At 42.5% G+C, this 12,104-nt stretch overlaps 1 protein-coding gene across 1 annotated transcript in view; it reads left to right on the top strand.

Annotated features, from left to right (window-relative positions):
* The window catches only part of TMEM178A (transmembrane protein 178A), a 49,280-nt gene extending 44,328 nt beyond the window's left edge, over positions 1-4,952 (top strand). The window contains exon 4 of the mRNA XM_044261695.1: positions 3,951-4,952. Within this exon, the coding sequence (XP_044117630.1) occupies positions 3,951-4,192 (242 nt within the window). The 3' untranslated portion in view covers positions 4,193-4,952. The remainder of the gene's footprint in view (positions 1-3,950) is intronic.
* The last annotated feature ends 7,152 nt before the right edge of the window (positions 4,953-12,104 follow it).

The following is a 12,104-nucleotide window of genomic DNA, read 5'->3' as shown; positions in this document are numbered from 1 at the left end:
ATCATTAGGGTGGGCCCTAATCCTATAAAATGACCAGTGTCCTTACAAGAAGAGTCCATTTGGACACAGTTACAGAGGGAAGACATTAGAAAGAGAAGTAGAAGACCACCATCTGCAAGCCAAGGGGAAAGGCCTTGGAAGAAACCAGCCCTGCCAGTAGCTTGATCTCAGACTTCTTGCCTCCAGAACTGTGAGAAAATTTCTGTTGTTTCAGCCACCTAAGGTTCTGATGCTTTGTGACAGCAGCCTAAGCAAACACAGGAGCGCTGGGAGATATGCATATGGAGCTAAAATAGAATTCAGCAGTATATTTAAAAAAATGTTCTTTTTTTAATTAAAAAAAATAATAGTAATAAAAGGAGGGTGCCTGAGTGGCTCAGTTGGTTAAGCATCTGCCTTTGGCTCAGGTCATAATCCCAGGGTCCTGGGATCAAGTCCCACATTGGGCTACCCGCTCAGTAGGGAATCTGCTTCTCCATCTCCTCTGCCTCTCTGTCTCTCATGAATAAATAAATAAATAAATAATCTTAAAAAAGAGAGAGAGAGAGAGAGAGAATTCCTCAGTATCAGCATAAGAATCCAGCTACAACAAAGATGTTTTCTTTATTTAAGTTACACTTGGTATCTTTGAAGTGAGGATGTTTTTCCCCCCTTTTTAAAATATCTTGAGTGGGTTAGGCCTCTTTTACAAAATCTTGTTGGGCAAGTTGGAAACAATGCTTTCTGTCCTCTCAGTATGTTTTCTGGTAATAATCGGAAACAGGCCTGCCCATCCCACAAATAACAGCCATGCCGTCGCTCTGTGTGACTCTGAGATGTGAGGGTCTAACACATAGGAGCTCTTGCATATGCTTTTTGGTGACTCCTTGCTTTCCTCTTTCTCAGAACTACTTCAAAAGCATCTTGGAAGAATTAAAAACGTCACCAAAGGGCACCCCCATGACACAGTCTGTGGGAAGGGGGCGGGCGGATGAGGACATGTTTGTGGGCTCATGGTAACCCTCCCCACCAACCTGAAGCAGAGTGCGTCAAGACAACAGAAAATAAGGCAGGTTTTTGTCAAGATTTGACAAGTACCCTCTTCCAAAAAGAATTTAAGTGGCACAGACATGCATATATATATCAGCATAAAATAAATAAATAGGAGTGATACAGGGAAGAAAAAGGAGCAATCGGGTTTGTGAGGCAAGATGGCTCTAAGGTGAGGTCAGTAGCAAAAAGCATGACATGAAGTGCCCAACTCTTGCTCACGGTGGGCCACTGATTAGCTTTAGGGAGTTTCAGCAGCTCCGTCAGAGACAGAAATTTCTATCAGTGGCATCAAGCACAGTGTCCATGAGGTCCACAGATGGAAGGCACAATCATTCGTGACACCGAGGGCAGAGAAAATCATCCTTTTGGTCAAGTCCTCAGGTTAGCTGATTTCTTACAATCTTTTTCTATTCTGTGTGAACTGGTGGTGTTCCGCTGAAATTCATTTCACCAAAAACACCTTTGTGGAGCTGGAAGGGGAGAGGGGCTAATGAAATTAATGTTTAGTATAAAATCAAAGGGAGCATGTATAGTATATACACAGCTTTCTTCTTCTTTTTGGTGGAGTTTGGGTGGGGGAATGTTCTTGCTCCATGCCTTATTTTGGAATAACAGAATCACGGGAATTTGACACAGTAAGGGTTTTCAGTAACCAAGTCCCCCAATTTTCCCCCACCGAGTGAAGAAACTAAGACTCAGGTTAGGTAATTTCAAGGTCACACAGTGATTAGGAGCAGATCTGGGGACCAAAATACACATTTCCTGCCTCTCAGCTTAGTGCATTTGGACATCAAAGGATGCTTAAAATCTTAGTTTGAACTCAAGTTTTCAGAGGTCGTTAAAACTACATTACTCGTAAAAAGCCTTGCTTTTAGGCATTCAGCTCTGTGCAGACAGTTGAATGCAAAACAGAATTGTTTTCCTGTGATTGGGTCATTGTTCTATTATTATATTTTACCTGTTGATACTCCAGAGATCAATTTTTTCTAACTGCTTTATTGTTCTATTACCAGTATTCCTTAGAAAGACCTTATTATATATAAACATTTTCTTTGTTGTGGTGCCAGTGAAAACATTGATGTAAATGTAGGAACATTTGCTCTTCACAAGGTTTGAAAAAAGCAGAGGAGTATTATTTTTTGATGAGTCCATTCCTTTATGAAAGAATTATTTCCATCATGATCTTTGGAGAACTCAAAGTGATACGTTTGCCATAATAATCTAGAGCAGGAAGTCACAAGATAAGATTTTTATCCTTTTTGGGAAAATAGAATCCCTTTAGATTTTAAAAACAGAATTAGACAAAGGGTAGGAAATATCGAATTATTGCAGATCTAGTGTCCTTTTAATTTGAAACATTTCTGAATGCACATTTGGGAAAGGGTTCAAGCAATGTGCCTTTATGTAATTTGAGAGCAAGCAGAATTCTGACACTTAAAAATGGCATTGAGGTCATTTTTATTTCCTCCCAATTGCTGTCTTCTCTGAGTTTGCTTTTCTGCTAGTGTTTCTGATCCCCAGAGCTCTATCAAAAAAATCAAGGGAAATCTGTTACTTCTGGCCTTCTCTTTTGAGTCCCCAAATCTGTCTCTGTCACCTACAGAGATGCTCAAAATATCCCCAAAGCAATTTCCAGCCAATAGATGCAACCTCCATTGTATGTGGGATAAACCAAAGTATGAAGAAGAGAGGCACAGGATTTGGAACAAACTGGATACTCCAACACTTCACTAGGTGTTCATTTCTGCTTTCATGACCCTTCTCTGGCAAAAGCCTCATTCTGATCCCCTGGCAATCCCAAAGGAGCATCCGTAGGGGTCCACTGTGGTGGAACAGAACCACCTAAATCCTGGGAGTGTCACTTAAATACTAAAAATACTGTGTTTGGGAAATTTTTATCAGAGTTCTGATTTTAGTGTTCTGGAAGGACAGATAATTATACATACATGTGTTGGTACAAAAAAGTAAATCGGTCCGCTTTCTTTATGTCATCCAAATTATCTCGTATATTCTGAATGGTTGAAGTATGTGTTCTCCTTACTCAGCTATTTTACCTCAATCCCAACATCCTGGATTTAATTTGTATCATTTAAAAGCTTTTATTTGGGGCACCTGAGTGGCTCAGTCGGTTAAGCGGCTTCTTTCAGCGAGGGTCATGATCTTGGGTTCCTGGGATTGAGCCCCATGTTGGGTTCCCTGCTCAGTGGGGAGCCTGCTTCTCCTCCTCCCCCTCCCCACCTTTTGTGCTCTCTCTCAAACAAATTAATAATGAATAAGGAAAAAAAAAACAAAAGCTTTTATTCATTCATTGAAAAATACAATGATTTTTTGAGGCCTTAACATGTGTCATGCTCTGAACCTTAAAACATAATTTAGCACATGAGAAACACATTTAAAATATTATTTAAAGGGACCATGACAAATGCTAGTGATAATGGTAGCTGAAAAGGAAAACAGACATTATATGATGCTTGGAACTATATAAAAATGTGTCAGATCAGATATAGGACAAGGGAAAAGAAGACTGTTTTATCTTAGATGTGAGTGATTCTAGAAGATCTTTTCCTTAAAGATAGAACTTTTATTTCATAGCTTTAAGAACAAAACCCAAAAATAAATTCAAATATATATCACCATCCGAGCAAGATAATCCTGCATAATTCAAGTTATCAGAATATGCTCCTGTGTTCTTTACTTGTACACCTCCCATACCTAGCGTACAGTCTGGTGCATAAAGGTTTTGCCAATGTTTGTTGAACGAATTCAAGTTAATTCCAGCATGAGCATTATAGCTCCTTTACTAATTTGGTGTGACCACCTCATCAGTTGACCTGATTTTCACAAAGTCCTGTCTGGCATGTGCCTTGTAGCAGGCAACACTGTAACCAATCATTCTGTTCTCTTTGCATTATTTATAGGGATATTTTGCACCATTTCCCTCTGCACGTATGCTGCCAGCATCTCCTATGATTTGAACCGGCTCCCAAAGCTAATTTATAGCCTGCCTGATGATGTGGAACATGGCTACAGCTGGTCTATCTTTTGTGCCTGGTGTAGTTTAGGCTTTATTGTGGCAGCTGGAGGTCTCTGCATCGCTTATCCGTTTATTAGCCGGACCAAGATTGCACATCTAAAGTCTGGCAGGGACTCCACGGTATGACTGTCCACACTTGAGTTCCCTGCTCAGTGGCCCATCCACAATGCAGACGGCTCCTGAGAGGAACAGAGTGGAGTTCAAGTCGGGATCCCAAGCACAAAACGGTCTTTTTACATTCCAACCTGTTGCCTGCCAGCCCTTTCTGGATGACTGATAGAAAAAAATCATGCAAAACCTCCATACCTTTCTACGGACAAGACTACTGTGGATTCAAGTGCTTTAATGACTATCTATGCTTTGACTGTGAGACGGAGGGAGCGGTGCCATGGAACATTTCTAGGTTTAGAAAAAAGAGGAAATTGCAGTGGAAAAAAAAATTTGTATGATTGCCATTTATTTCAGAAAGTTTGTATATAACAATTACCTGAGAGTCATTTCTATTTGCTAAAGGATTCATAACAAAGCGAGTATAGTTTTCTTGTCACCGTACCACGCTTGTTCAGTTTTAATGCAGTATCTTTGGAACTTGTCCTGAGGGTGTCTTGTTGTGTCAGCACCAAATATTCGTGCATTATTCGTGGATGTTCTTTGTCAACAGGAAGATTCCCCTTCTGTTGCCTTATTTATTTATTTATTTATTTATTTTCAACCGGCGTCTCTTCTCTGTCTTCGTACTGGAATCCGGATCCTAAGGGAGACAGACCAACCGCGTAAGAGCTAATCTGTGACACTATGCAGTATTGTTGGATGTTTTACCTGTTGTTTAACCTCTGTCTCTTTCTGTTAACTGGATTTTTGCATTAAATGGCTGCCCTCTTGTTAACATGGGTGTGTCTTCTTTCAGTGGTGGGCGGATGGGTCTCCTTAGCCATGTGGACAGAGAGAAACTCTTGTTTTACTAAGACTCTTATGAAGTCTTACTAATTGCTTCATTTCAACTGGGTGGGTCATTAACCTACTGTTGACAAAAGATGTCAGTTTCAAAACTTCTTTGAAAACCTTACCTTGGTGTTCTAAGTTTTCTTCTTGCTCTTCCTTCTACCACCTGCTTGGTAATGGGCTAGTGCTAAGGATATATAGTTTCTCCTTTGTCCTTGGATCTCCTGGGGCAGTGGATTTCCATTTTGGCTGCACATTGAGAATCATCTAGTGAATTCCTCAACCACACCTGAACTGGGCCCCTCCTCAGGCCAATTGACTTGGGATGTCTGCAGCTGGACCCAGGCGTGAGTATTTTTGAAACAACATCCCAGAAAGTTCAGATGTGCAGCTGGGACTGGGAGTCACTGTTCTGGACCAGAGCCGCAGTAGTATCCTCCGCTGTTAATATTTATTTAGCACTTCATGTGTCCCAGTAACTGGGCTATGTTTTGTTTTGTTTTGTTTTTTTTCCAGGTATGATTTCATTTAACCTTCTAGAAAGCTCTGTGAGATAGGTACAATGATTCCATTTTCGTGGTAAGAAAGCTGAGGATCCCCCTTAGGATGTTTGCTTAATTTTTTCTCAATCCTTTCCCCATGCCAGGGTATAGGACAAAAGTTAAAATCCTTCCATTGTGTCTCCTTATCTTTAAGATTTTATTTATTTATTTGACAGAGAGAAATCACAAGCAGGCAGAGAGAGAGAGAGAGGGAAGCAGGCTCCCTGCTGAGCAGAGAGCCCGATGCGGGACTCGATCCCAGGACTCCGAGATCATGACCCGAGCCGAAGGCAGCGGCTTAACCCACTGAGCCACCCAGGCGCCCCTCTCCTTATCTTTAGATAGACGGGTTGGCACCAGCTAACTTCTCAGCTTTTCCTTTCTTTTTTTTTTTTTTTTTTTTTTTGAGATTTTATTTATTTATTTGACAGAGATCACAAGTAGGCAGAGAGAGAGGAGGAAGCAGGCTCCCTGCTGAGCAGAGAGCCCGATGTGGGGCTCGATCCCAGGACCCTGGGATCATGACCTGAGCCGAAAGCAGAGGCCTCAACCCACTGAGCCACCCAGATGCCCCCCAGCTTTTCTTTTTAACTCCAACATTGTCCTGTTCCCTACACACATGGTGTGCTGAATAGAGATGCTCTGTAGAATTAGGGAAGGTGCCACATCCAGAAGTAAGACATTGTTTCAGATTTTAAATTCGTGAAAGATGCACTTTTCCTTTGTTATAAAAACTGATTTGGAACTTAAGAAAGGGGAATGATAATGAAATCCACCCCTTCCTGCACCCCTTCCCCACCAATAAAGCCCGACTTGCAAATGACAGTGTCCACATATTGTCACGTGAGCCTTTTCAGAGAGGTTCAGTGATTCCGGTGACCACACAAGCTCCTGAGACCCGTGGAGAGACTCCTCAGCAATCTCTCAGGCCTGTTTAATAAACCCATCCCTCAGGGTGAGATCAGAGACATATAGAAAGGGGAATTATTTTCATTTATTACTTATGTGGGAAATTCTCAAAGCAGGAGAGCTGTTTCTTTGAAGTCTTCTTTAAAGATCCCCATAGAGAATGTCAAGACTCTTCAACATTTATATTCCAACCACCAAAGCAGTGTCTGAGTGAGTGACTTTTGAAGTTTCCGAGAAGCTTCCTAGGGATTTGAGGTGAGAATGGAAGAAAGCCTCGGAGTGACAGAAGGTTGAAGGGTTCACACACCAGAAAGGTGCCCAGAAGCCAGGGGAGTTCAGTTACATTCAAACTTGGGTTGGCAAAAACAGCCTCCTTGCCTTCCAGCCAAACTGAGCTCAGAGCAAGCAGTGCTGTGCCCAACGTTCTTGCTTTCTATTTACTGTCATTGAAGAGTGAGCAAATGTTGCCAAAGTCAGGCATTGTGTCCCCACCCATGGGCTTCTCCAGGAGGTGTTTTCTTCACTGGCTTATGAATGAAGGATGATGGAAACGGCTGCTCACTACTGCACGGAGCAGAGTAATTTATTGAGATAATCTGTTTGTTCTTCTTAAGTTCTCTCTGTCCCACTGATACATGCATGCCATGCCCAGACTGTATTTCTTTGCCTCGGAGATTTTTCTACAAGGCAGAAAGCAGAGGTGGTTGAGGTTGAGAAATGCAGGGGATCTAGAGGGGAGGACAGGCTCAGGACTGAGGTTAGGGACTTCAAGCACTCAGGGGCATCCCAGAAGCTGAAAGAGAAATTCATGGCAACCATGTGATTAGCTGGGCCCCAGACTCCCTAAAGGCATCAGGACCACTGAGAGGATGTCTGTGTGGGGCGTCCAGGGAAACAAAAGCCCTTGGAACAATGGCCTTCTCACTGGTAGCCAGTCTGACCCTTGGAAGCCTCAAGGATATAGGCACAACTGTGCGTGAATATCCCCAACAGTAAATGAGGGCCAATTTCCTCCCAGTCCTGCAAGATAGGGCTGGGAAGTGTATTTACAGAACACTTGGGATTGTAGACTAAAGTTATGTCCATCTGCCATCGATAGACAACGTACACCAAAAAAGAGAGCTTCATCCAAAACCTGGATTAGATCATCATAAGCCCCACGGCCCCCTCCTTTTAACAATGTCGTCCTTGGTTTACTGGCAATGTTAGAACAATTGTAGCTCACTCTGAGGGAACCCTAACCCCTCTCACTGGAGTACATGGACGCTTTAGAGTCCATGATGTAGGAAACTTGCAGAGAATGTAATTTCTCCATAAAAGCCACTATATCTTTCAAGAAATATTTATTGAGTGCCTACTAGGGGCCGAGCACTATTCTAGGCCCTTAGGAAACATCAGTGAAAGAGAACAAAGGTTCTGGAAACAAAACACAAACAAGATACAGTTTATACCCTGGTAGTAAAATACAATAAAGTACAAGTAAAATTCTAGTAAAATGCAGTAAAGTACAAGTAAAAATTAAAGTCACCCTTTTAAAACCCAAATGATTTCCTAAGTCCAGGATTAATAAATACAGTGACTAAAATAAGTTTCTTTTGAATTATACTTTCATTGGCTGTGCATTTCACTTCATATCATTCTTAATTGAATCTATCCTCAGTTACACAAAAAGTAACGTTATTACTTGCAGGGGAGTGGCCTCTCAAAGATTTCCCATTTGAAATTTATACCTGAGAACAACTAAAGGTGGACTGCCCAGGTAGACCTCAATTACCTGAGCTAAGGAACCCAGGTTCTTGGACTTTCAAGGTTACCTGGGCTAAAGATGAAGACGAATCTAGGATCCTAGAGACTCAGAAGGCCACAAGGTCAAGGTGAGCTACCCAGGGAAGGTCACTGGCTCCGTCCTTGCTCAGGCTGTTTCCACTACTGGGGACTCCCACTCCCACTCTGCCAGGCTCAGGCTGATTTTTCCTTGTGTGTCAGCTTCCATACAACCCTTCTGAAGCCTGCCTGTCGCTCGTTACACTCTGCATAGTAATCACTTGTTCACCCCTACCTGGGTATAAACTGTGTCTTGTTTGTGTTGTGTTGGCAGCTTCTGCCTAGGAACGCTGTCGGTGCTCATAAATCTTTGCCAAATAAATGCATGAATTCAGATCACAAAGATAAACTTTCTTCTTCCCTGGACAGAAGTGACTCCCTCAGCACCAATTGTAGGGAGCCCATCAAAAAATATATGGTAGTATAATAGGTTAAATGGAATGAGACTATAGCTTGGCAAGCAAGTAAGCCTCATTAGAATAATTAAAGGGACTATTAACCCAAACTAGCCCAGACATAACTTGAAATGTATTATGAACTAAGTACTATGGAACATTTATTTGATGGCTCAAACAGTATTAAGTTAGTAACCTCAATATGGTTCTACACCTCTATTTAAAGCTTTCCCATTTATGTGCAGGTATGTTTTAAATCTCTAATTAGAATTCTGAAAGAAATGCTTCAAATGTGACTTCCTTTGAATGCAAACAGCTATACTGACCAAGAGCCCTTTTTAAATTGTATTAGTTGAGTTTCTCCAGGACCCTATCCTTGGATTGGAAGGAGAGGAAATTCTTCTTGCTGTGGGACAACCACAAATGCTTGAAGAGGCTCAAGGCACCCTATCACAGTGGGAACTTGCCTGTGAATATACTCCCTGCCCATATGCAACCTGTATTTTGCTAATCTTCAAGGCAGGATTTCTATTTATTCTAAAATGTATTAGCATGTATCTTCTTATAGCTTCCTTAAAAGGAAAACAAATTGGTTGGCTATAAGATACTTTTCTGTTCCTATTTCCTGTTCTTTTTCCCCATCAGCATGTATGGTAAAATACTGCCTGCTCTCTGCTGTCCTGGGCAGTGCTTGGGCCTTTCTGTGGACAGAAGCAGAGAGACCAGGGCGCTAGAGAGGCGAGAACAAGGGGGCAGTGGAGCTGATGAGATTGTAGAGATAGGGCAGAGCTGTGTTGGCTGCCCTGAGGAGGCTGGGTTTTACTCTGGCTGTAGAAGGCAATGAGAGTTTAATCACATCACAGGGATGTGATGTGACTGTCATTTTAAAATGTGAGTATTGCTGCTGGATGGAAGATGGATTGGAAGAAGCCGGTGGAGATGGAGAAGACAGTTGAAGAGAAGAGTGTGGCAGGAATCCAGGAGACACAGTGGTGATCTGGACCCAAAGGTGGCCATCAAGATGGAGACAAGAGGGTGGATATATTTCAGAGATGGAGTTGACAGGACCTGCTGGTAAAGGGGATGGAGAGGGGAAAGAAAAAGACATTATCAAGGATGGCAACTAAACAGTTTTCAGAGTTAGGTCATTTACTAAGGGATTCTTGTATCAAAGGGGCATAAAGGGGGGGCGGAGCGTGCCTGGATGGCTCAATCGGTTGAATGTCTGCCCTAGGCTTGGGTCATGATCCTGGATGGGATCAAGCCCAGCATTGGCCTCCCTGCTCAGTGAGGAGTCTGCTTCTCTCTCTCCCACTTGCCCTGTTTGTGCCTTCTCTCTCTCTCTCAAATAAAAAAAAAGAAAATCTTTTTTTTTTTTTTTTAAACCCAACCAAAACAAAAGGGAGGGTAGGATTTGAAATGGGGGGAAGATACTAAGTGTCATGGTAAACCCAGTGTCACACAAGATGGCGGTTATCCTTAACTGAGTAGAGCCCGGGACTGAAAAGCTTTAGGTAAGAATATGGTCCAGTGACCCCAGTGTACCTTCTCCCTAACTGATCCAACTGCCAGCTTCCTCCTCTTTAATTTCTAGTTGTTCTCCGGAAGCTGTCTATGCCAGCTGCACTGCTCAGTTTGAGTGTGAATTTTGTCAGTTAATGGTGACTGCAAAGATTCCGATCCAGCCACAAGGGGAATGCATGTAGTGATTGTGAGTTAATGGAAGAGACAGGTGTCATCCACTAGCTTCCTCGGCTCACATCATACCTGGTTGACTATTGGCCATGCTTCCTGTCATGTGTTAAGGCTGCCATTGCCAACATTCACAAGATGCCCTGTGATCTGGTCATTTTGGATGACCAAGACCTTGATGACATCACTGCCTTGAGTGTGGGTTGTGAGGATGGATGAACTGTAGCCTCAAATTCTTAAGACATGTCCTCAATCTATACAGGACCTTATGGGTAAATTCCCTCAATAGTGGCATAGATGTGCAGTGACATCCTCTGGGAATTCTGGAAAGTACATTGAGATCTTGCTGGAACAGGTTCACAAAGAATCCACTCTATCTGGACAAGAAGGGCCTGGGACTCCTTTGACTACCTTCCCAGAAAACAATAGGTACCTCACAATCACAGCCAGATGTCAAGATGGGGGTGTTTAGTTCTTGAGTCATAGAACACCTTTTATTTGTATTCTTGTGGCTTTGCCTGTGAGTCAAGTTGGCTGTGAGGAACACATAAACCCTTTAGAAACCTGCCTGAACTGAACTTCACTAGGCGGTGGCTTTGGCGGGTTTCAAACTCATTCACCACATGGAAAACACACCATCTCATCACATCGGTTGACACTGTTAAGCTTATAAGAGCGCAAAAGGAACCCAGAAAACTGCAAAGATTGTTGTGGTTTTCTCATTTCTCCCAAAGCTTATATTATTCCTGGACTCTATCGGTACTCAAAAAACCAACTCTGCTTTTCAAGCACTTGATTCCAAAAGAATGGTGCTGGAGTCCCATTCCCTTCGGTTCAGAGGGTTCCTACATTCTTCTAAATGTTAGATATAAAGAAGAAGTGGAAAAGACAGCTCTGACTCTCAGAATCCTCTCCAGTCCTGTTTCTTGGCATGGATGAGATGCTAAGCGTAGGGATGAGTCAGCAATAAGGATTTCCTTAGGGACGGGCCATCTTTTTTATGAACTCTGTCTTATTGTTAGTGCCTCTACTTTATGGATGGAGAAACTAGGGCTCATAGAGGTTAAATAACCTTCCCCTAAGATACTAAGTGGTGGAGCCAAGGTTTAGATTCTGGTCTTTTTACTCCCAAGTCGTGATGCCTTCCACTTTCCTGCATAGCATTCTCATCATGCCCAAGACCCAACACATACACTCATTGTGCCTCTCTAACCATATCTGAGCTTCGCCCCCCCAGATTTTTATACATCTAGATTAACATTCCCCCATAGTTTTCATGGTTGCACTTGGAAGTGACTGCTCTGCAGTTTTTAAAGTTTATTTACTTTTTTTTTTTTTTTTTAGAAATCTCTCCATCCAACACAGAGCTTGAACTCACAACCCTGAGATCAAGTGTCACACGCTTTTCCGACTGAGCCAGCCAGGCGCCCCACCCCGCTCTGCAGTTTTCAATCAACGAGCTGCATTTCTAAACCAGAGCACATACTGCCCTTTGTAATTCTGTAAAGAATGCCAGACCTATTTTTATAAGCACAGAACCTCTCTTTACTGATTGACCTTCAGGAGCCCCTGTCTTTGGCGGTAGCCTAAAGGTATGACAGCAATTTTAATTACCTTCCTGGCACTCCCCCCACAGAACATTCTGAGAAATTCCCATATCACCAGGGCTGCTCAAAGATTAATATTTAAGTGGGGTAGATCCTCCTTACTTTGTCCTGTGAAAGCATCCCTGGT

Source organism: Neovison vison, chromosome 8 (assembly GCF_020171115.1).
Source record: "Neovison vison isolate M4711 chromosome 8, ASM_NN_V1, whole genome shotgun sequence".
In the NCBI taxonomy this organism is placed as follows: domain Eukaryota; kingdom Metazoa; phylum Chordata; class Mammalia; order Carnivora; family Mustelidae; genus Neogale; species Neogale vison.
Note: the sequence above shows the minus strand (reverse complement) of the source record. Positions and strands in the feature narration are given on the sequence as shown.